The sequence below is a fragment of the Rhinopithecus roxellana genome, chromosome 1, assembly GCF_007565055.1.
Source record: "Rhinopithecus roxellana isolate Shanxi Qingling chromosome 1, ASM756505v1, whole genome shotgun sequence".
In the NCBI taxonomy this organism is placed as follows: Eukaryota; Metazoa; Chordata; class Mammalia; order Primates; family Cercopithecidae; genus Rhinopithecus; species Rhinopithecus roxellana.
In genome coordinates this window covers 119962162-119988689 of record NC_044549.1, presented here as the reverse complement: position 1 = coordinate 119988689, position 26528 = coordinate 119962162, and the positions used below count along the sequence as shown (strand labels likewise).

The window sequence follows — 26528 nt, the reverse complement described above, 5'->3', positions numbered from 1 at the left end:
TAATATAAATGGAGAAATGTTCAGCAAAAGTATGCTGTTTATACTTATGCTGTTTATTTGAAATATTTGAAATATTTGTATATTTTGTCATATTTTAAATATTCTTATTTTATGTTTATAGTTTGTTGATACTCATTAAGATAATTTTTAAATGGAAATTTTTGGTCCAAAGATAAATGGCTCTTTTTGAAAAGCAAGATTTTCCTGCCAAATCTTGTTTTTCTTGTATTATTTTCCAGAAGAAGAAATTAGGTGGGTTAGTAGGATTTGATGGCAATTTTATAATTTGTGGTAATGTAGTTTTGTTAATATAATTTTTAAATATGAAGCTTTCTCTGACAGACTGAGACTTTATTTGCCCAATATAAAAACAGCTGATAAACTTGTATTTCTTTCTTATTAAGCTTTAAATATATTCAATACTAGTCATATTGCTCAAGTCTACCTAACCTTCAAGGAACAAATGATTTTTAAGTGATGTATTAGATCAACTAAAGAATAAAGTGGAAAGTGTACATTTTGTTTGAAATTATTATAGTACATAGAAACTTGAAAACACTGAACATGAAATAATTTGTGTATGTCTTTAAGTTGTGAGTAAAGCTCTTTTTTTATGCAACTTACTATAATACTTTGTTTTCAGGACATTTTGGCCAAACATTTTTGGAAATATGTTTCTGTTTTTCTTTTGCAGAAAGGAGGTGCACTGTTCAACACAGCAATGACCAAAGCAACCCCTGCTGTACGGACAGCATATAAATTTGTAAGTTTTTTTGATATTTAAAAATCCTATTTATGAAATTATATAACATTTTCCTAGATGATAGATATGTAAATTCTGAATATTTTCTAATTTTCTTTTAAATAAACCTAAAAATTTTAGGATTAATATTGACCAAAGAAAATTCAATTGCTAAAATTATAACATTGCATGCAGAGGGTAGTTTCTTTTATATAATCTAAAAATGGTTCTCATTTTATTTCAAAGCTATCAGCAAAGTTGTGCAGTAAATTGAAACAGTTCATGATGGGGTGCCATTTTGTAAAATGTCATTATTTCATTTAACAACATTTTACATTCTTGCTGTGTACTTGTGGCTCAAGTAGAAAAAAAAAAAAAGAAAAATGTGGCAAGGTCTTTTCCCTCAAAGATGCATTTACCGTCTATTAACATTCCTCAGTGAGTCTCTAAGTAAGGCAAGCTTGTCCAACCCATGGCCTGTGGTCTGCATGCGACCTAGAATAGCTTTGAATGTGCCCCAATACAAATTCTCTTTTTTTTTTTTTTTTGAGACAAATTCTCACTCTGTCACCCAGGCTGGAGTGCAGTGGCACGATCTCTGCTTACTGTAATCTCCGCCTTCCAGGTTCACGCTATTCTCCTGCCTCAGCCTCCCAAGTAGCTAGGATTACAGGCACCCATCACCACGCCTGGCTAATTTTTGTATTTCTAGTAGAAATGGGGTTTCATCATGTTGGCCAGGCTGGTCTCAAACTCCTGACCTCAAGTGATCTGCCTGCCTCAACCTCTCAAAAGTGCTGGGATTACAGGTGTGAGCCACTGCACCCAGCCCCAACAGAAATTCTTAAACTTTCTTAAAACATTATGAGATTTTTCTTGTAATTTTTCTCTTCTTCTCCTTCTCCTCTTCTTCTTCTTCTTCTTCTTCTTCTTCTTCTTCTTCTTCTTCTTCTTCTTCTTCTTCTTCTTCTTCTTCTTCTTCTTCTTCTTTCTTCTTCTTCTTCTTCTTCTTTTTTTTGCTTATCAGCTTTTGTTAATGTTGGTGTATTTTATGTGTAGCCCAAGACAATTCTTCTTCCTCTAATATGGCCCAAGAAAGCCAAAAGATTGGACACCCCTGCTCTAAGACTCATAGAAAACAAAACGGAAATAATAGTAAGAATAATAAACAATAAATGATAAGTAAAAAAACTCTTTAATATGACAATTAAGACCCTTCAAAACCCAACCCTTCATGTCTAGTTCCTTTTCCCCCTACTCCTCAGAACCTTCCATATTTCTGAAGATACTTAGCTACTCCTCATTTCATGAATATAAGATATTCTCCTCTGCCCTTTGATTCTTGCTCAAGCCATTCCTATTAATTGGAATGTCAGTTTCTTGGCCTTTATCCACCTAGAAAACACCAGTTCATTTTATAGGACTTAGTTCAGACATTATTCCCCCTGAAAAAATTTTTCTGAACCCTACAAAAAAAAGTTTATATACATATTTTTGTCTTCTCAACCCTACACAAAAATGTTTATATACGTATTTTTGTATCTGTAGGACCTTCTGTTTCAACACTTGTTTTGTCTATGTACATTTCTATCTTGATACTAGTCTAGTAACTTCTCAGGAGGGAAGCTAGTGGGTTGTGTTCAATAAATTTTTAAAAATTCAATAGGTCATATATTTTATATTTCTAAAAATATTTAAGGCAATAGTTTTGATTTTGTAAGAATTTGTCTTCAAAAGCTTTTCTCAGTAAATGAATTGATGTGGTTGAATTAATAATAAAATAGTATATTTTAATAAAAATTTAGAACTTCTGTTATTCCTTGACTGAAAATTGTGATATGAATGTGGCCACCCTTTCTGTTTAAAAATTCCATTCAAATACTAAATTTTATAGTAGGGAAGCTAATCTATAGAATTGATTAAAAAATACAGTCCCAAAATTATAGTTATTTGAACCCTAACCATAAAGCCAAAGTAAGACAAGGTTATCATTTTGCCTTAGAAACTTCAGCCTCTGCATTTTGTTTCATTGTTCTATGGCTTTCCTAGGAAACCTCTCTGGTGGTTTAAGTGCAGTTTTTGAAGAGATTTTTGTCGCACTGAAATAGCACACAACTACCATGTGAAAAAGCAAAGTAATGTTGATCCTTGTTTCTCATATTCATTTAACATTCTAAAAATAGTTTCACAGTCACTAGCCCTTCATTTTCTTCTGGAGCAGGCATTTGAGGGTTTTTTTTTTTAGTCTTAGAGAAGTTGTATTGTTTTGCCAAATATGTGTCTTGCCTTAATTTCCCTCATATTTTTCACAAAAGCACAGCAATGAAGCAAACATTCAAAACCCTATTCATTATTTTAAAATTTATCCTTCTAATCAGTGGAGTATTTTATTTTGAACCCTTCTCTGCAAGGAAGTAAAATCTTTTCAAATTAAAAATTCTGTTATTTGGGTTGGGCGCTGTGACTCACGCCTGTAATCCCAGCACCGGGAGGCCAAGGCCGGTGGATCGCTTGAGGTCAGGAGTTTGAGACCAGCCTGGCCAACATGATGAAACCGCCTGTCTGTTGAAAATACAAAAATTATCCAGGTGTGGTGGCATGTGCTTGTGGTCCCAGCTACTTGAGACACTGAGGCAGGAGAATTGTTGGAGCTGGGAGGTGGAGGTTGCAGTGAGCCAAGATTGCACCACTGCACTCCAGCCTGGGCCACAAAATGAGACTCTGTCTCAGAAAAAAAAAATTCTACTCTGGAGAATTATTCCCTAAATTAATTAATTTCAGGTGAATTAAGGTCTTTAGAATATACCTAATCACTTTTATCGTTTATCTTGTGATCATATCATCCCTGAATCAAGAAGTTTGGGGCAGGTAAGTCAGTCATTTTGTGACCTTTGTAGTTGTATCTAAAACTGATCTTTCCAGACTGCTTATTTTCTGATATCTGTACTCTGAAATTCCTTCTTTTACCACAAATTGCTATGAATAAACTCCCAATTTCTGTTGTGTGGTAAAATGAAATTTACTTACCTTGGTTTTCTATAGGTAATACATTTTTCAAAAGTAGGAATCATGTTTTTACCTCTATCTCATTTATTCACAAATTATTTGAGTGCCTATCATGAACTAAGCCTTATGCTCATCATTGGAGTTATAGCAGAGCATGAAGGTACAGTAAGAGATACTGTCTCTACTTTTATATTTGTTTCCCTATCACTTTGCTCTGCACTTTGAACATACTACAGAAATACTGAATATGTGTTTGTCAAAGCAAATAATATTCCGTCCTGTTCTTATAACATTTTTATACTTATTTTTATGGTTACAATTTTTTCCTATGCTTTTTATCCATATGTTTTTCTATGCTGATAGGGGTCATAAAGAAAACTAGAGTTATCATACACATGTGTATAAATTTAAGAATAACAGCAAAGTGGAATTCATATTTTATTTGGCTAAGCAGTTTTCAAAGTCATCTTTCTTGTTAGGTCTCAATTTTAAATTATTACCAAAGCCATTTGCTTGGAGCATTTCCCTGGAGAATACATGCATTTTGTTAAGCTTCAAACTGGTAAGTTGAAAAGGATAGAGAGAACCTATATCCCATCAGGTAATCTGAAGGAAGTCAGAGAAGGACATAGGACAACAATTATTTAAATGAATCAGTGCACTATGGAATTATAGAACCATGGAAAAGACTGACACTAGTAGCTTCAACTCTGTATACTAAAGAGCATCTGAAAAGATTAGTGTGATCAAGTGGATTAGAGGATAGTTAGCTAGATTACAGTCTCCCTGAGTCACTCTCCTTATTTTAAAATGTGATTATAGTAGTACTAATCTTACAGAATTGTTGTGATAACTACCTAAGATAATGCATGCTAAGCACCCAGCACACAGTCATATATTTAGGAAACAAAGTAAATATGAATTCCTTTTCTCTTCTTTTTCACCTTGGCCACTGTGAGTAGGAATTTCTAGTGGAACAAAGGCTAGGGCTTTCATGAAAGCCCCCAGTTGCCTTTAGTTAAGTTATACCCCACAGGAATCACAGCAGGATGTGAGAAACTCAAATGCTGTGGCCAGATTCCCTGTGAAACATGAGGATAGCTTTAAATTGTTAAATGACTTTTAATTTTTACCAGAAAAACTATATATGAAATACCATTCCATTAAGATGGCTCTGCTAATAAAATTCTATGTCTGTCTGTAAAAGCCCTTAATAAAGCTTTGTAAAATTGCCAAAGTTTCTTCAAGTTAAACATCTGCCCAAATAACTTGCTGCTGGGATGTACTTTCTCTGTTCCTCCAGTTTGTTACAGTTTTAACATTAGTAATCTGGTTTATTCCTTTCGTGTTCTTAATAGTTTAGGAAACAACATAGGCTAAATGTTAGCCTTCATAGGATACTTGTATACAAAGAAGAGACTAATGGTTTTACCAACCGATTTAGGTGTAATAAAATAGTAAGTGATAATGTGTATCCCTGAAAAGAGTGTTAGATTATAATCTATTCTTTTTCTAAATCATATGAATAGTTAGTAATTGTCATTAGATGTGGTCTTGTATACTTATTCTTTAAATGGTAATAGAACCATCCTGAGCCAGGCACATTTATTATCATTTTCTAGGCCAAAAATCATGCAAAGCTGGGACTAAAGGAAGTGAAGAGTAAACTAAAACACAAGGTATGTCATATTCATGTTTTTTCCTTTTTACCTTGATTCTTGTATTAATTTGAAGTTTATACTTTACCAATTAGAAATTTATGTTTTTAATGATTTTTGAAATATGCTTAGCCCTTTGTTCAAGAATGTTTTTTTATAACAAGCCCTCTGGCAACTATCTGCTATTCTGTATGCATTCACTGAATAATCTCTTTACTGTTTGCATATTTTATCACAGAACTATGGAAATCTTCAAAGATGCTTTAACAGGATGTATGTTTTCATAAAGTTAATTGCCTTGATATCACAATTGAAGTTCTTGCTTTATGCTAAGATTTTTTTTAAAGATACCTTTTGTGTAGAAGTAATCCAGGAACGCCATCATTTGTTTTGATAGTCTCATTCTAATAGTATTACTTTAAAATGAAGAATGTTCTTAATTTACAAAAGGTTATGTATGTATTTAAGCTATGAATATTGCAGATATGTAAATATGTGTATATGTGTGTTGATTTTAATTTATATCTTTGCAGATTTTATTATCAGTTGTTATGTTCTGAATTTTTACCTTTGGAGAAAACATACTACTTAAAACTTCCAGTGTAGTGATAGAAAATTATCTTTATATAAATTTTATTCAGATTATTCAAAGTAATCTAAGATTTTAAATTATTTTTATTAAATTAAATTTCTAATATAATTAAGATCATTGATCATTAACCTTATTAAATTAAATTTATTAATTTTGATTATAGAAAAATGCATTTTCTTCTTAGATTCTTTTACACTTAAAGCTGAAGTGTTATTTTTCTACTTGTATGTGTATCAGATATTTTGTTTATTAATCTAAGACGTTAGTAATAAAAGGAGTGCTTTACAATTATTGCCGGTATATTTTTTCATGTGTAGGAAAATGATGACGATTATGGGACCTGTTCTACTTCTGTACAATATACACCAGTTTACAAATTACACAATGAAAAGGGAGGAAACTCAGAAAAGCGTAAGCTTGCTCAGGTAAGTAAGGTTATTTGCCCTTCATTCCTCCACATTCTCAAATTATATAATTCCAATACATTATTTAGGTACAATTTGGATCCATTTATAAGAAAACCTGCAGTATTGGTCAAGGGGAGGAGTAGGTGGAATCTGAGAAGGCTACAAGGGGATTGAGAATCAAATGTTTCAGATATCAGTCTCCACATGCTTTGTTAGCCCATGCCGTCATAGATCTCATAGTCCAGTGAGGGAAAAGACAATTGAATGTGTGATTCTTATAGAATGTGGATATCTTGATGATAAACTGGAAATCAGAGGGTTCCTTTACTACAAAAATAAAATCAATCTTGTACATGGGTATTTGGCCATTAAAATAAGTCTATAGAAATTAAAATCTGAACTACTGTACTATAATTCTATTCTTTTCTAAAGTTAGATTATTTTATCTGCTATAAATATTTAAAGCTTCTTTTTATATGCTACTTAAAATATTGTCTCAAGTGACAGAGTGTTCAGAATCATAGCTATAAGTGTTTCTGGTTTTTTTTTTCAGAAGTGCATTTATGAAGGCTCTAACTAAACAAAATTGGTATATACCAAATCGTATCCTAAATGGCCTTAGAAAACTAGCTTCAAAAAAGAATTCTTGAGTGGACTCTAGCTACAAAATTACAGAACTGGAAGTGACTGCAAAGCTTCATTTCTTACAGTTGCCAAGGTTTGCAGATGAGAAAGTTGATAGCTAGAATGGTCACAAGACTTGCCATAAGTCTCATAACTGATCAGTGGCAGAAGGAGGTGAAACCCCATCTCTGACGCTCAGTTAGCTTTCCTGGTTAGGCAGGCGCCACAGAAGTATACATGGCCATAAAGTGCTTCTATGGGTCTTTGTCTTGGAGCCCATTTTGTGCTGCTGTACCAGAATACCTGAGACTGGGTAATTTGTAAAGAACAGAAGTTTATTTCTCACAGTTCTGGAGGCTGGAAAGTCCAAGATCAAGGCACTGGCACCTTATGAGGCCCTTCTTGCTGTGTCATCCCATGGTGGAAGGCAGAAAAGCAAGAGAGATGAGAGGGCCAAACTCACCCTTTTATAACAGCACTAATCCCACCCAAGAGGGTGGAACCCTCATGGCCTAATCACCTCTTAAAAGTCCCACTTCTTAATACCATTACAATGGCAATTAAATTTCAACATGATTTTGAGAGGACAAAATTCAAACCTTAACAGTCTTTAAGAATGGGAAAGGATAGTGAAGCTGTACTGAAACTCCAGGCCTTTGTAGGAAAAAAAAAAAATCCCATTAATTCAGTCATTCATCAACACTATATGCCAGACACTTTTCTAGATACCAGGTATATATAAAAGTAAAACACAAAAATTCTCTGACTTCATGGGACTATTTTTGTAACATACTGAGTATTTCCTTCTGATTTATTTATTTTTTAAGCTGATATTTTCACATTAGAATTCCATAATTGTGGCATACTGATAGTCAATAGTGATTGTCTGTTCTAGAATAAGCCCTTCAGTAAAATAATTATTACAGAAGTCAGAAACATTTTCTTGTTACTGCTGTTAACTGGAGAACATTTATTAATGCGTGAACTAATGATGGATTTGCTATTGATTTTTCTGTTGTTTTTTTCCCCACCACTAATATGCACAATCCTTGTCTGTTTTCAAGCTTTAACATCTCAAATACTGTTGTAAAATGTTTACTGGCTTAATGTTGGAGCATTTCGGTTATCTTTACCATGGCAAGTAGATTTTCTGCGAAAAAGAATATGAGATCTTTGTTATCTATAGGATACTTTAAGATATATATATAAAAAAAGATTTATATTGGAGAAACACATTTCCTAAATATCAGTTTCATGTTATGACAATTATTAGCTCCTCATATTTTTTTTCTTTAAAAACACAATTTTAAGAATTAATTAAAACTGTTAATACATGCTCATTGTGAAATATTGGGATACAGGAAAAAAGCACAAAGAAGAAAATAAAACGCACATTAATTTCTTTGTTCACAACTGCTTTGGTTACATGCTTCCTCCACTCTGTAGTATCATAAGTATCATTTCACATCTTTATATACTTTTTTACAACATTGGTTTTCATGGTGGTAGAGTAGCCTGTGAATGTACTATTAATTCCTATAAGAAGGCTTTTTTGATAGTTGGCCTATTTCCAGTTTTAATGTTTAAACTGATTAAACATTTAAAAAACGTTTAAACTGATTAAACATTTAAAAAACGTTTAAACAATTTTTAAACTGATTTTACAAATTGGCACATTGATACAGGTTTGTATATTTCACTAGGAGTCTATTACCTGTTTTGCTCATACCCTTAAAAACATTGGATGCAATCTTTTAAAAATCCCTTACTCATTTGATTGGTGAAAATGATACTCTTATTCTTTAATTTGCATTTCTTTCAATATTAGTGAAAGTGAACCAGTTTATGCTTGTAAGACATGGGTCTTTTGGGAATTGCAGTTTTAAACTGCTTTTGCAATTTTTCCCTGTAGATATGTTCCTTTTTTAAAAATTCTAAGAGCTCTTTAGAGATGAAGGATATTAACCCTTTGACATACATGCAAGTAATAATTTCCTGACTTTTTATTTGTCCTTTTGTTCTAAAAGTCAGTTTCTTTTATTTTTCCTGTGCATTAACTACATTTTCCCATTTATTATTCTTTTCTTTGCTTTTTAGAAAAGCCTTATATACCATCAGATACATATCTCTATATTTTCTTCTCGTTCTGTTGTTATTTCACTTTTCATTTACTTTTTAAATTCCATTGGCATTTATTTTGGTGTAAAGTAAATTAACTCAATTATATTGCAAGTCTATATTTTAATTAATTTATTTTTCATTACAAGTTGACTGTTTATAATTATATAAATTTATAGGGTCTAAAGTAGTGTTATGATTCATTAATATAATGTGGAATAATTAAATAAAGCTAGTTAACATTTCCATCACCTCAAATACTTAACATTTTTTCTGGTAAGAACATTTGAAATTTGCTCTCTTAGCAATTTTGAAATGTACAGTACTCTATTGTTAATTATATTCACCATGCTGTAAAGTAGATCTAAAAAAAATTGTAAAGTCTTTCCTTTAACATGGCATAGCATTTTTATGATAATGTAATTACAAAATACATTACTGATTTCTGTTTTTGTTTTCTGTTAACTTCTAGAGACAATTTCTTTTTTTATTATATATATTTAATGTGTATAACATGATGTTTTGATATACATATACGTAACAAAATGATTACTACACTCAAGCAAATTAACACCTCTATTATCTCAAAGTTACCTATTTTTTTGCAAAGTAAGAACACCTAAAATCTATTCTCTTAGTAATTTTCTAGTATATAATACAGTATTAACTGTAGTCCTCACACTGTACATTCTGATAGAGAAAATTGTATTAGGTTACGGAAAACCTTATAGAATAATGGGTTCCATTCAGTGTATGCTTATACTAAGTCTTCAGGGCTACTATGTATTATCATTAATTCATTTATCTGCATTCATTAGCATTTTATGGTTTACAGTAGACATGACAGCAATAACTATAACAGGAATTGAGAGGAGTAGGGCTTATTCTTTAAGAATTCTAGCATGATTTTCCTACTTGCTGTATAGGAATTTGTTAAACCTACGTGTTTAGAATTGTGATGCAAATGTTGATAATATCTGAATAACAATCTTTTGTTTTCAAATGATAAATATCTGAGTTTCAGGAAATGTGTATACCCAGTATATATGTTTCTTTTTATTCTTTATGTGTCCCATTATATAAATAGGTAAATATATCTGTGTGTTGTATATACCTTTTTTTTTTTTTTTTTCTCTGAGACGGAGTCTTGCTCTGTCCCCCAGGCTGGAGTTCAGTAGCACGATCTGGGCTCACCGAAAGCTCAGCCTCCCGGGTTCACACCATTCTCCTGCCTCAGCCTCCCAAGTAGCTGGGACCACGGGCGCCCACCAGTAAGCCTGGCTAATTTTGTTTTTGTATTTTTAGTAGAGACGGGGTTTCACCATGTTAGCCAGGATGGTCTCCATCTCCTGATGTCATGATCCACCCTCCTCAGCCTCCTAAAGTGCTGGGATTACAGACATGAATCACTGAGCCCAGCCTATGTTGTATACATCTTAATAGCAAAATTTTTAAGAGTTCATATGCCCAATCATTTTTCACCTACTAATATCTATTACAATTTAGTATTTTGCTTGCATTTTTTTCTATAACTGAAATTTGATTTTTTAGTTTTAGATTCACATATGTATTTAACAAAGACCTAAATTTTGGGCCTTCTGGCAATTTTTTTCTGCTACGTTTCACCCTTAACATTTTTTTCCCAAGGCTTCCGGAGTCCATGCTATCTTGAATTACTAATGTTACTTCTTTGAATTGATATTGAGTTGTTACTGCTTTGAAATGATAGCCAATTGGTGGCCAACAGTTTATTTATAAAAGAGCAGGGTACATTTACACTGAAATTATCGTCAAATCCTTGATTTTAATTATTTAGTTTTAAGTAGTGTTAGCAAACTCACATATTAGATAAAATAATATCAAGCCATTTATTATAAGGATAAAGGCATTTTTTAGGACATCTAATTGCAGGAATATATCTAGGCTTCTGGTAGGATTAGAACTAGGAAATGGAAAAAGTAATCAGGGAAGAATATCAGCTTCTCTCCCTACGCTACTTATCTCATCTCATCTCTCTCTGTCTGTCTCCCTCCCTCCCTCCCTCCGTCCCTCTGTCCCTCCCTCTCTCCCTCTCTGTCCCTTTTCTTCTTCCTCTTCTTTTCTCTATCTTCCTCCCTTTCCCCTCCCCTGTTCCTTCATTTCTCTCCTCCCCTCCCATTCCCTCTTTAATACTTGGCCTATTCTTTCTGCTTATTTGTTCATTGTGCATTCTGTATTCTGGCTTTCTCAGCTTCTCTGTGTCCTTGACACAGATTTTAAAGGCCCTCAGTTGAAGCAGCCACTAGAAATGGATAATTCTAGATTCCAATTTCTTAAGGAAGAATGTAATCAGCTCTCTTGGACCAGGCATTAATCTTTGGTTCAATAAACTCCAGCCAGAGAGGCAAGGAGAGTACCATGTTACCAAGGACACAGGAAGGGCAGTAGGGGTGAGTGGGTTGAACAGTGGAAGCAGTTGTCAGAGAAGTGGTTTTAAGGACTGTGACAATATCTCACAAGATGTCTACTGTTTCTAATGGCTTTACACTATTTTGCTTTTCAAGGTTTCATTTACCTGCAGTCAATGTGGTCAAAACATATTAAATGAAAAATCCCAGAAATAAACAATTCATAAAGTTTAAATTACATGCTGTTCTGAGTATTATTATAAGTATTCTTTTTCATTATCAGTTATTGTTGTTAATCTCTTACTGTGCCTCATTTATAAATGAAACTTTATCATAGGTATGTATGTATGGGAAAAAACATAGTTTGTATAGGGTTTGGTACTAACTGCACTTTCAGGCACCTGTGGGGGTCTTGGAACATATCCACCATGGGTAAGGGGGAACTGTTGTAATGCTATTTGCCAAAAAGTCATATTTCCAAAATAACAAAAACAAGTCGGCATTTTTAAATGCCTAGAGGCTGGAAATTTGTACCACAAATCTGGGGTTTGATAAATTTAAGGTCAGCCTACCCTAATGGATTGATGTTGCCTTAATTCTCTCCTGAGAATTGAGCCACTTACACTAGCAAAAAAGGCTACAAGTGGAAATGAATTTAGGGTACTATATTTGCACATTGGGCAAGGAAATCAAAAGTCATCAGCCATAGTCTGCTGCTTTTTCTTTGCAGTCTGATATTGCAGAAGCTTCTTTGGTTTGCTTTTCTGGATATAATCCAGCCCCATTGATTTAATTGAAATATAATACAGTATGTTATGGAAGAGGCAGAAAGCTGATGCTAGAGCCATGGTCATACTGTCTTATGATGATTACCAAATCCAGAAATTCTTGTACCCCAACTCTGCAAGTATAATAATATTGGGATCTGTGCATATTAAGCTTTTCAACTAAATATGTAATATTTCTAGAAATATTTGGATATGGTTAAAGGCAAAGTCTAGTTATCAATATGTATACCAGAGAAACTAATGTCTATTCATTTATATTCTACCTATTTCCAAAAATACTTTCATGTCTTACAAAGAACCATAGAAAGATACTGCATTAAAATTAGGTAAGTTTTGGGAACTGAACAATGACATCACTTGGACTCGGGAAGGGGAACATCACACATCGGGGCCTATCATGGGGAGGGGGGAGAGGGGAGGGATTGCATTGGGAGTTATACCTGATATAAATGACGAATTGATGGGTGCTGACGAGTTGATGGGTGCAGCACACCAACATGGCACAAGTATACATATGTAACAAACCTGCACGTTATGCACATGTACCCTAGAACTTAAAGTATAATAATAAAAAAAAAAGTAGGTAAGTTTTAAGGCAGGGAAAATGTTAAATGTAGTAAGAAGCTGTTAAGGCCTATTTCCTGCACAGCCAAAATGAAGAGAAAAGCACAGCTACATGATTCATAATCCACAAAGTTTTGGTTTTTAAAAAGTTGCTTATGAATTACCCAATCATTCCAAAGAAACAGGGTAGATATTTTGGATCCACAAATCTTTTCAGCGTCACAAGAGCTCACATTCTGGTGGAATTACCTAGCAGAGGCAAAGATTTTTGTTCTGGAAGACAGAAATTAGTCTCTTCTGTGCTGTTTATTATTTGAAATGCTCAGTCTCATTAATACCTCTCTCAAAGACAGCTTAGTTTACTAGCTGTTGAACCTCATTAAAAAAGGTGAAAACAGGTACAAGTGGAAATAAGATACACTCTTTTCTTCCTACTGTAAGGCTACTGACAAGTAGCATCACTGTTGTGTTAGAACTGGCTCAAGTATCCAAATTCTCTTAAAAGATTTGTTATGTGGTGAATTTAATTGCCTAAAGGCAAATTTCTGCAGGGACATTTGTGATTTTGTAATCTAGACAATTTTCTTGTTCTTATTACTATTTTTCAAACTTAAGTTTTTGTAGAGTTGAAATAATAGAGAAATGCACTAGAGCAGCCTCAGAGGACATAGGGAAGATGGACAGTTTTGTAATAACAGTGAGACTGTCTGTCTATGTTTGTATTTACATGATTCATTTAAAACTTCCAACAATCCAGTCAGAGCAAGAATTATTATCCCCATTTTACAGATTTAGAAACAAACGGAGATTAATAAATGTGCCCAAAGTTCTACAAGTAATAAATAGCAGAATAGGAATTCAAAAGCAGGCAGACTGATTCTAGAACTTAGGGATCTAACCACTACCATCATGCCTTTGTGTTGGATGGAGTGATTGTGGAAGAGGGATAGTTAGAAATAAGGATATGGAGTTTAGAGCCAGACAGAGCTTAACTTTGAAAAAGGTACTAGGATTTAACATTGAGCAAAACAAAATATTCCTAAGCCTTAATTTTTACATTTGTAAAATAATAAAAATTATTTTCCCAGGATGCTGTAGGCATTATAGATAATATATATAAAATATCTGCGACATACTTGGTACTTGATAATCGGTAGCTATTTGTTTATGGTTACTGTATCATATATCTTGAGCTCCAGGTCTTTGTAGCAATGGCACCATCTGACTTCTCTCTTGGTAGTTACAGTCCAGGATCACTAATAATCTCTAATCACTAAAGTAGTTAGGACTCCTAAAATTATCCATCTTCATTCTAAGTAGGGTTGACCATAGATTCCAGTATGTGACTTGAACAGAAATATGAAACTTATTGTACCAAGAAATATCTTATTTATAAGTTTATAAGACCTTAAGTATGTCATTTTATTGTGAATAAAATTGAGTATAGTCTTCACTCATCCCATTCCTAGTCCATTTGATTATTCATTTCAGAAGTGGATCTCAGTTATCTAAAGAACTTTACATTTCCAGTTTCCAGCTAGACTTGTCAGTGAGAAACTTTATTTTCATCTGGTTTTCAAAAGATGAAAATGAGATTATGATCATTTGAATTCCAAGAATGTATTTTAAAGTAAAACATTGTGAAGTTTTATAATCTGTGTGCTGTAGAAAAGAAAAAGAACAAAGTTCTAAGGTTGTGTTTTAAACCTGTTTTCCAGTATTTAGCTTATCTTTGGAATAGATTGTGAATCTATAGTCCACCTCCAACAAATAGTAATTTGTGTGCTGGTGTGCTAATTAGTATGGCTATTTCCCGTTTTGTTGATGAGGCTTAAATAAATGTCAAGGGTACAGCCATGAAGATCTCCCAATTAGGCTCCACATTTGTAAAACCCAACCCTTTTCTCTTCTGTGTAAAGATGACAGTTCCAACAGCAGCCCCAGCCTAACAGGACTCCAGGGAAAGGATCCTTCTCTGGTTTTATTGAAAACAGGGCCAGTGAGTCCATTGAGAATACAACCACTGGTCATGGTGCAGAACAGTCTTAATCCTATGTACTTACCTTCTTTCATCAGTTTTATTTTAGAATAGAATACTGGAGACTTAGTGAAAAAATATAAGATAACATAAGTCTATAATCTGAAATTATGTTTTAAAATATTTACTTGTAAACATTTATTGACATTTTCTTTTCTAAGAATAAGAAATTTCTTTAAATAATATGTAAAATTTATATATATATCTGAGATATTGCTCCATATTAGCCATGCATGGCTTAGTCTAGCAGTTATAATGTGTATGTTTCTGTGTGTCTTCATGAGACTCACAGACACCTCAACTATGCTACTGAACAAGCATGAGAGCTTAGCTGTATTACAAGTCAACATTAACAGATGGATGGCCCTAAGCAAGGCAAAATCACCACAACAAAACCTAGGGAAAGTGGGGGACTGAAGCTTTTTGTTGTTAAGCCCTATTAAAACCCTGGCACACGATCATGGGCGCGCGCGCACACACACACGCACACACACCACTTTTAACTATTTCATGTCTGGGACAAATAGCAATCTTTTTAGATTTTCAACCTCTCCAGTTAATTATGTAAAAACAGCATGAGAAAATATGAGTGGAAAGTTATTTTTCATTTGCAGTGTGATACAAAGCAGTATGCTTGTTGATAAATACTCTCACTTGGAATGTTTACCCAAATACAGTGTTTACAAATAGAAATATGTTTAACAGTCATAATTTCTACTGTTAGACCAAGCACTATTAAACTGGTAGACATTTATTTTACTTTTTTAATATAGTCACATATAGACTAATAGTTTGAGATATAAATAGTTATCTTTGGAATGCACAAATAAGAATGCTTTAACCATAAAATATAATCTTGTGATTTTATATTTTTATCCATTATGCAAGGTAATATCACACTTAAAAATGAAACTTTTTGTCTTTTTGAATCTTTATGTATTTAATGGTTTATAAAACATTCTAATGGATTTGTGGAACATAGCACAATAGCTATGAGTTCATTTTATAGTTGATGAGTAGCATACTTTTATATTTTAAAATATGCTCAGAAGTCATATACACTTTTATGCATGCAGAGACTTACAAGTAAAGCATTTCAAAGCTATATTTTGATTGAATAGGGACTTAAGAGAAATCTCAATATGTTAGCATTTTTTAAAAAAATATGAGCAACCAAATAGTTTATTTTTATATATAATAAATGTCATATTTTAAAATGCCACAGATGAAATTTTCTGTGAAACTTATAAGAAAAGATAATATCTTAGGTTGTCTTAAATTACTTAGTTCTTAAGCATGAGAAAAGATGGGATGTCTACACCTAGTAGGGTGTGGTTTATAGTATTGTATTTATGAAACACTTTTCTTCATATTAGTTCATTGGACTCTGGGAATAAAATGAATGTAATTAAATACAGTGTTTCTTGTTCGGAAGATGTAATAGATTTAGGAAAACTGTATACTGGTTGGGATCTTTGGAAAAATACCGTCCATTGAATAGTTTGCCTTACTGGTCAGGAGAAAAATGGTGTACTCAGTGTTTATAGAGGAAAGTAACCACTTACTTTTGACCAAGAAAAAAAGTGATTGTAAATCAAAAAGAGAAAATAGTTGTTACATGCGGTGGGGGTGGGGCAGAATATTGGAAAGAATATTTTGTAAAATAAACATTTACAAAATAATCAAATAATTGGATCCAATCATGATAAGCAAGACAATCTTTATTTTTATCACTGTTTGATTTGGCTCAGTATTGAGGACACTATTATCAAGCTGAAACGTTAAAATAGTAAGAAAACATTATAAAACTTCAAGGGATAGGCCAGGTGCAGTCACTCACGCCTGTAATCCCAGCACTTTGGGAGGCCGAGGCGGGCAGATCACTTGAGTTCGGGAGTTCAAGATCAGCCTGGCCAACATGGAGAAACCCCATCTCTACTAAAAATACAAAAGTAGCCGGGCGTGGCGGCGCATGCCTGTACTTCCAGCTACTGGGGAGGCTGAGACAGGAGAATCACTTGAACCCGAGAGGCAGAGGTTGCAGTGAGCGGAGATGGTGCCAAACTCTGCCTCAAAAAAAAAAAAAAAAAACCTTCAAGCGATAAACTCTCTTGAAATAAGTTAAGTGAATGTTCTTCTTTTACCACATGTCCATAAAAAAATACTGCCTAAATGAAAACACATTTTAGCAGTCTGTGTTCCAAGGATATATGTAGTCTAATTATATTAATACTAATGTCAATAATTTATAAAATTGATCCTTCGAGTTCACTTTGGAAAATATGCCCTCCATATTGTTAATGTGAAAGAAAGTTATTTTTCTCTTTTGTTTCTCTGTTGAAATAATACCAATTTCCAAAATGTTAAATTTGATTATAATTAAATGTTTGTTTTAAAATCAGTTATAGATTACAAGGGTGCCCTCTAGTGGACATTGTATAGTACTTTCCTTAAAAGAAGATAGTTACAAAAAAATTTTAATGCCTTTCAGAGTAGTGTATCTTTTAGAAGCACAACAGAATACACAACAGAATACACATTGAGACATTTATATTGTCATAAGATTATTCAATAACATAATTCTATCAAATAAATAATTCAAAGCCAACTCTTCCCTCAATAACTTGCTCAGACTTCATTTTTAAAATGTTTAGCTCTGCTGAACAATACCTAATATATTAATAACATATAATGGAAGATAATCTTTTTATGTGAACATGTTCAGTACATATTTTGAGACATTTTAAAGTTGACATGCATCTTAATGTTATAATTTTATTCTTCAAATTTATTGCCAGAAATGACTGTCATTTATTACAATGTCTTGAAGCAAAACCAAAGTAACTTAATTTCTCCATTTAGTAAATCTAGTGAATACTACCATTCTAGAGTTTACATCAGTAATCACATCATTAATATTTTTTCCTCACTATATTCTGTCCTAGTTGACTTTGTTTTTCCCTGTTACCTGTTTTGTTTATAAGGGGTCTTGATTAAATTAACAACATTTTTTTATTCCAAAAGTGCCTACCTTTTGTAGACAAGTTGTTATTGTTTTCCAAGAATCTTAGGATAAAGAAATGCCATTTTCTTCTGGTTTTGAATAAAGATCTGCTTTTAAAGTTTATCAGAGATCAATGCTGGTGTCGATGAAAGGAAAAACCAGTCTATTCTTTGTAGGGCTACGCTGCTGCCTATTAAAGTCCCCCAAGAGAAAGGAATTTTCAGAAATGTCAATAGATCTCTAACTATGGGGGTATAATAGGATCTTATAATTTGAGCTGGATTTGCATCTGCTACACATTGTTATATTTCCTAACATGTCTTCCTAACATAAAACACTAGAATAATACATAAATATCTTAAGTTGGCCTGTGCGCCCATACTAATTACAAAATAGGACTCTGTTTTTCAGCCTTCTCTGGAGTTCTTTATGGCTTTTCTAACATTTGAATATAATACTAGTTATTTCACAGATCTGTTCTCTTTTTGCCTTATTATGTTTTTGACATTTATAGTAAATTCTTTTGAAAACTAGTATTATTTGATTCTGAGACCAAAATGTAATTGCAATTTCTGTTAAGACCTTTGATTCATGTAACACCAGAAGCATTTTTATACTCTGTCTACTCTTGTATGATTCCACATGTACACACATTTATGCTCATTCTATGTTAATATGGTAAATCTGAGAAATAAAATGCAGCTATAATTATTTTACTAACAAATATTTTAATCCTTAGCTATATATTTTTTTGAAAACATAATTTACTAAGGTGATTGAAAATAATATGGTTCTTTTCTTCAGTGCTAATTTTTAAATTATTTATCCCAGCTAGAAAAGTCATCTTCACATTAGTTAGTGAGAGGAACTGAATTCTGTGTCTTATTGAAAATACAGTAGACTTGTCATGTATTAAGAAACCTTTTTAAATGTTGAAATATTGAAACCGTGTCAACAAAAGTGAAATTGCAAATAGCTTACCATTTATCAAAGGGTTACTGACTTGTTTTGAGAATACTATTTAATAATCTTATAAAACTTGTATTTGCGCTGATCAATAATCTCTTGGTCCTGAAAAGTTACTGCAGGGTGTTTGGTAGAATTTGCATTTCCAAATATTAAAGACCAAAAAATATATATATATATTAAAAATTTTTAATTGATATAATTACTTGGCATATGAACTGTCTTTAAAAGTTGGCTAAAAGTATTAACAGTTCACAGACATATTACATATAAACACAGTTGAATAATGAGACTTCCTGTGAATACAAGACCTTGCTTCTACCTATTAACACACTTCAGTGAGAGACAGTCTTTTAGAATGCCTGGTAGAGTGTTGCCACTGGATGGGTTTTTATGTAGTTTCTGATTAGCAATGGGGAAATGAATTATAAACTATTGTGTTTCTGGGATCTTTTAGATAGAAACTAAACTTCCTAATCTGTATTCAGTGAAAGCGCCCTGTAAAGGGATCAGTTCTGGTTTCTCATATTCTCTCTAAAATCTAATATGCAGATTTCTTTAGTCAAATTGTAGAACAGACCCCAACTTAGCATTAATAAGCATTTAATGCATTTAATGCAATGTGAACAGAATGGGCATACCATAATGGAGAGTCTGTCTAATTCAGTTCAACACAACCAGTATCTAGTTGTGCTGCTTTACAGCTTTTGAGATTGTATACCTCCTCTGAACACCTACTTTGTGCTAGGTCTGCTGATCTAGAGTTTTCAAGATCACTTATTTCCTCTTAACTTACTAGGGACCATTATTTACAAATTCAGAAAGACTTTACTTCATTGATGTTTATTTTTACTCTTCCTTTTTACATCAGACCATCAACCTCATCACTTAATAGAAAGACCCCCTGTGGGAATGTAAAGATTCCAGGCTTTGTAGTATAAGAGAACAGGACCAGAACAGTACTACCACTTGGATGGTATGTGAAACTTGAGTAACTTTCCTAACTTCTCTGATCCTCTTAGCCCTCAGATCTATAAAATATTGATAATTATGTCCACTTCCATAGAGTTATTGTGAAGACTAGAATTAATGTAGTGATAGAATTTCTACCCAGAAATGGGTAGAAAGAGTTAAATAGTGTTTACACCTAGAAATTGGCAGGCTGTTCTGTAATGCTGTTTGTTTAAGAGACTGAGTCCATTGGAAGATGAGCTGGATTTTGATTTTGTTGATATCATTACCTGCAATGGGCTGCTATTGTCTTGTGCTTAGAGTAGAGTACTTCTAAAGAAGGTACTGGAAAACTTTCTCAGTGTTCTTGCTTCACTCTGAGCTATCAGCAGTCCTGATACCCCTGAGCTATATAGAGGGTTCCCTCTCAATGCTTTTTCCCCCCCACAGCAGTTAACATCTGTGACTAGTTGATCCTAGCCATGTGTGTTTTCTGTGCTTATCTTAAGTGGGTCATGCGCCCCCATGCCTTAGGAGTGGGGCTTTCTTAGCATCCTTTCACTTTCTTTTCGTGGCAGAGAAACTTCCTTATATCTGTGATTGGTCTTAGGTGGCCAAGGCTTTTCTGCCCTGCCCAGTGGTAGTAGACCTGCTTGGTATCAGTATAGGATTCTGTGCTTAAGAAGGTTTCTTATTCTTCCCTAGGGCAGATAAAGGTTTTACTTCTACATTTCCCCCAGCAGTCTTGGGAGGCAGTGAGTTTGTCAGCAGTTCAGGGCTTTTGTTTTATATAAATGAATGTCCTCAAAAGTCAGTGGGACTTCATGCCTGCCCCTGTGCAGCCTGTCACCTCCTGCAAGCCTGAACCACCAAGGGGAGTGCTTTTCAGTCTCCTGTACTGCTCCCAATTTTTCTTATGAGCACCAGGTGGTAGAGTTACCTCAGTTGGAAATAAAATTACAGGAATTTATATATGGAAAAGAGCTTGCATGTGCAAACTCCCCCTGTCTTTGAGACTCCCAGCTATTCTAAGCTGACATGTTAGCCCATAGTTGGCCTTTAAGACTTTATTAACATTTTAGCAGATTTTTTTCTTACCTGTTATATGGTAGCTACCTCTTTCCTTGTGCTTTGCCAGGAGTGAAATTAATCCTGTCCCTCATCTCTGCTTGGAGGAGCTTATAATATATGAAATTCAGTTTTCTTGGTTGACTTGCAACATAGGTCTCATAGGTTCAAGAAAAATTATGATTTTAAAAAAAGCTTATCCACCTTTTTCTCATTGTTAGGATAGAAGTGACATTCTCTTGCAGGTTTTGCATTCTAAGTGGAAGTGGAAGTGATATTACAAGCAAAACAAATGCAAAGATATGATTCTTAGTCTCAAGGATTTGGTAAGAGAGGAATGTACTTAAAATTAAACACTGCCTTTATAATGGAGAATATATCAGGTGACAGTTGAGTGGTAGAGAAATACGTGAATAAAACTGACAAAGAATCTGAAATCACTATGGACTGGGAGAATTGGTAAAGGGTCCTTGGATGTGTTAGGGCCACATCAGAATCTTCACTAGTGACGTAGTCTCACATAGCAGTCACCTGTTCAAGGAATGTAATTCTGATGCTTGTATAAAATTTTGTGTCCTTAGCCTAATAATAACAGCCCTTAATCATCAGGTATCTTGTTAATCTTCCAGTTTACCTTTTTGCCCCAACAGGTATGTTTTCAGCATCTTTGGCAAGGAATGTTCAGCTCTTGTCTCTTCATTCTGACATTTCACCTACCTGGAACATTAGCATTCTTATTCTGTAACTACCACCTGCCTTAAAAAATGACGTTTAAAGCTTGCCATTTTTAGAGCTAGCCTTTCTCAGGCTAGTTCTTGGACATTTATTTCTTCTGGGTCTCTCTGGACTTATTTATCTATGATAGTTATGATGAAAACAGTTCTGTTCATGAGTCAGAACACTTGGGTTGGAGTCACACTCTTATGATTTACCTCGTCTTGCCCAAGTCACTTTGCTTTGTTAATCTTTTGGTTTCCTAATATGTACAATAGAGAAAATGTTCACCAAATTTGTTGTATAGTAGATATTTAAATGAAATAAAATACAGCACATAAAGCAGCTAACACACTGAAGCAAGTCAATCATGGGTAAGTCTTTTAACTCTGTACTTTAGTTATTACCTATACAAATTAAAACAACTTTTTAAAGCTCATTTCGAATTATAAACTGTCATGCATTTTAAGATGTAACCATTATAATTCTATGTTATTCTTTAATTTATTCACATATTATTTCATGCAGGTATTTTTTTCTTAGGCTGTAAAATACATAAGCTTGGGGATTTGTTGTAGGCTTTAGATAAGCAAGGTAACACATCTGGATCTCAGTTGCCTCAACTCTAAAATGGAGGTAGTAGTACAGATTGTACCTACTTTCAAAAAATTTATGTATTACAAGCATCTTAATTTTCTTATGTCTAAAAATTTATATTTTCTCATTCATCTGCCTATATCCCTTATTCCTCCCCCTACCAACCCCCAGGAATTTAAATTTACCCTGCATTTTGCCTTATTAATATTTGTCTGCCACCTGGTGATCAAAATGGTAACTGCAAGGTTGACAGTCTCCTTGGTGCACTCCTTGGAGTGATTTTCATCATACTACTTTCTGATTCACTTTCTGGAAACCATTGCAGTGAAAAGAAAGATTTATTTTGCTTACTGTAACTAAACTAATTTCATGAGGTCTCCTCAGACATTAAGTTCTATGGTTTTGTGTCTTGGTCCTTCTACCTCTGTCACTTTCTGTGTACATTTTCTTATATTTTTTTCTTTCATATAAAATACTTTTCCTTCTTGTCTTTACCAGTATATTTTTTTTTCACTCAATATCTACCTGTAGGGTCAGTGTCTCTAGTAGAATATCTCCTCTAATAAGTTGTATTCCATGCTGATAGCCTTTCTTTTTCATTAATTTAGTACCTTTTCACATTCTTAGCAAGCATCCCTTGTTATACGAATGTTCACTTCATGAATTTTTACATATATTAGATGTGTACTTGACATTTTACATGTTCAGGGGAGCAAAACTTTTACAATTATGTGTATTTAGGCCCTAGGAGCAGTCTAATTGAGGTTGTGTGACATCCAGTTCCCCATTTTATTCTTAATTCTTTGTATCAGAATGATGTAAAACTTCACTTATTTTGTTTTCTGATGATGTATTTTACATCCAAACAAACATGTGCACTTGTTTTGTGTAGTACTACCTTTCAAGGAGAGTTACTAATTTTCACAGCCTCGACATGACTAGTGAAATAACCATTGTTAATGTGATAGCTGCAGCAGGTCTGTACAGTTCAGAAACTTCTATACCTTCTTATTAGATCCCAGAATTTACCAATGTTTACAATATGTAGTTAGTTATATTGTTAGCTGACTGAACCTATTTTTTTCATTATTTAGGAACATCAGCAATTTGACACTATCAGTATTAACGGTCATTTATGTAAGATTTTCATCTATGATCAAAAAGTTTATCAATTATGTTCATACAATGAGGAATAAAGTTTTTATTTATAACTGCTCTATTTTATGTAGTATTTTGGCATTTCACCCTATATTTTTTAAGTGTCTTGAGTAAAGGAAACATCTTTTTCATTTCTTTTGTTATGCTTCACAGCATGGAAGGCAGTAGTATGCATGTAATAAGTGCTTAATGGATGTTGAAGTGAAAAGATACTAAGAACCGAAAGAAAAATGAGGTACAGCTACTAACTTCCAGGGAATACACAGTAGCAGCTTTCAGTAGGTTCTCAATAAATATTTGTTGGTTAAATGGCTTTCTATTGCTCTTCATTGTCAGGACCTGTAAGTCCGGAGGCTATCCCATGGCTGCCCGCCCCTACTAAATTCTCATCTCCCATACTTCCCTGCTGAATCTTTGATTTCCCCCACCTTACTATTATAATCCCCCTTGAATTTAGATTTCCAGCTTTTGCCTTCTTAATGTGTGTCTGCCATCTAGTGATTAAGAGGATAACTGCAAGTCTTAATGGGCCCCTTAAAAAATCCCATGTACCAACATAAGCCCCATTCCACAATGCACACCAATAGTTACCTTTCATTCCTTAATATTTGCCCTGATTGTCCCACCACTGGACATTTGCACATATTGCTACATCTTCCATCATCTAACTAACACCTACTAACTTTTCAGAGCTCAACTCAAATATCTTTCAGGGAAAGACTTCCCTTGACCTCCCACATTAGATCAACTTCCTGAAAGGCTTTCATAGCAATCATAGTTTAGTACAAATTAACTGAAGTCATAATTTTTGTGCTCATTTGTATGACTGCTCAATTTAATTCATGTCTCATTTACTAGAATATAATATCCATGAAGACAAGGAGCCTCTTCTTAGTCATATTGTACCCTAGCATGTAGCTCAATGCCTGGCACAAAGCAGGCATTTCTTTAATCTTTGTTGAATGAATGAATATAATACCCTTCTGTGCCTCATGGACACTAAAAATGTTTATGTCAGTCAACTAGTATAGTACTTTATTCTTTATATTTTTCTTATCAGTTCATTAATAGATTCTCAGCAAAAGCTACCTACTATGTATAAGGATATTCATTTATTCAGAAAACATTTCTGCCTGCCCTAAAGAATAATTTTACAATAAAAATAAACTTATGATTCATATTTTAATTAGCTCATTAATTAATATGGAAACCCCAATAAGGTGGTGTAAAGGACAATCTGAAAAACAGAAACAGTCTAGAGTACTGAAATGTATATGCCGACAGATACAAAACCATAATATCCACAGTGTAATAATTACATCTTCACTGAACAAAATTTACTTACATCTCTGTGGACAAGAAACATTTGCATCACCATCACCCTTTCACAAGTTAATTTCTATCTTTACAGAGCTATAAAATAGAACCCATGAATGGTACAGACCTGTATAGTATCAGAAAATCCTGGAAAAGAATGCTAGACAGCACTCAGCATTCCATTGGGAGGATGGCAATATTTTTTTTCTCCCATTTCAAAATCTTTCACAATTTTTCCAACAGTCTCCCCGCTTGTGTTCATAATAATCTCTAAAATTATTCTTAGTCACAAAAAGAAGGCTGTTCTTACTAGATTTGGCATGACTATTTATATTGGGGCAACTAGAAAGTTAATTAACATTTAAGCCTCCTTGAGTTTGCTTTGTAAATCTAGAACCATGCAGTATTGACTAGCTAAGGCTTCAGAATTTGCTTATTTATGTAAATTTTCATAAGAAACCTCAGATTGAGCTTATGTAGTCTCTGCTATTTGCTATCTTGAAGCTAAGCAACTAAGCCCAAGAAACCTTGCCACCATATGGTTTACCTGAAATATCTGTAAATTAGGGTGAGTTCCTCTTGAGAGTCTCCAAATTTGCTAAGGTTCCTGGTTTTCTAGAAAAGGGTCTTTCTTACCACAGTGAGGTTGGACTCTCTCAGGCAGGCAGCATGTGAGTTTTCCTGGGAGGGTTTTGTGGGCATTGACTCCATAAATACAACAACCTCTTTGTTCCATTATAATGAATTGTCATTACTGCCACTTCAGATGAGGCCTTGGTTGTACAATTTGTCTAATTATATCCTGGCAAGACAGTTAAAAGACAACGAAAGATGCAGAGCACTACAGAACTTGATTACCCCCACAGGACCTTCTAGACAGCATTCATCATTCCACTGATCAGACACCTCATGATCATTTTGCTCCTTTCAGAGTCTTTTGCAGTTTTCCTGGAACTAGTATGTACCACACAATGTGCTAGATTCTGAGGGCACGAGAGATCAGTTAGCAAGGCAAGGGGTCTGCCCTCAAAAGCCTACTGTACAGTGGGAGAGAGAATGTAATGGTGTATAAATTAATTGGTGAGCAAATGAGTGTTTCCTGAATGATAAACTATTGAGCCAAGGTTTGAAGGATAACTTAAAAAAAATGGGGAGGCTGGGGGGAAGAGCCAGGAAGAAAGAAGTTTTGGTAGCATATCAGCCCACGTGTAGGACAGGCAGAAGACATTGAGAAGTATACAAGAAAAGGAGATGGTTTGGTAGTGTGGAGCAAACATCTCTATGGCAGGTGAAGCCTCCAGAGATTCTGCCATAGCCAGATCCCTCTGTACAAGGCAAGGAATATGAGCTTTATCTTGAAAACTGTAAGGGGCCATTGAAGGATATGGTTAAATAGGGGTATAGCATGATTAGGTTTGCCTTTTAAAAAGATCACTCTGTCAGCAATTTACAGACTGTAGCATTCTACAAGACAGAATAATAGAGACTCAATATGGGGTAGGCAGTTACTACATATGTTTGAATGAGAATAGATGTGTATAGACAAAGACAGTGCAAAGAGGATAAATGTAAGAGAAGAGCTTTTCTTGTAGAGGAATCATCATATGCAAAGGTCCTGTGCTAGGACAAATCAGGACAAATATAAGGGATTGAAGAAGGCCTTGGTGATGCCTTTGGGTTAGAACAAAGGGAACCCTAGGGCACAGACCTTGAACTTGCAGGACCTAATGAACAAAAGGCAAGCGAATGTCATTTATTCTTTTTATTTTTTTCATCAGCAAATAGTTATTGAGAACCTACTGTAAGCTGCTATTCTGTACTTCCCCAAA

General features: G+C 33.9%; 1 protein-coding gene across 2 annotated transcripts in view; it reads left to right on the top strand.

The window, feature by feature from the left end:
• Positions 1–26528, top strand: part of DENND1B (DENN domain containing 1B) — a 288795-nt gene that overhangs the window by 249793 nt on the left and 12474 nt on the right. For both annotated transcript variants that reach the window (XM_030929666.1, XM_030929664.1), the window contains 3 exons: positions 695–763; positions 5371–5427; positions 6316–6423. In XM_030929666.1, coding sequence (XP_030785526.1) covers positions 695–763; positions 5371–5427; positions 6316–6423 — 234 coding nt within the window. The remainder of the gene's footprint in view (positions 1–694; positions 764–5370; positions 5428–6315; positions 6424–26528) is intronic.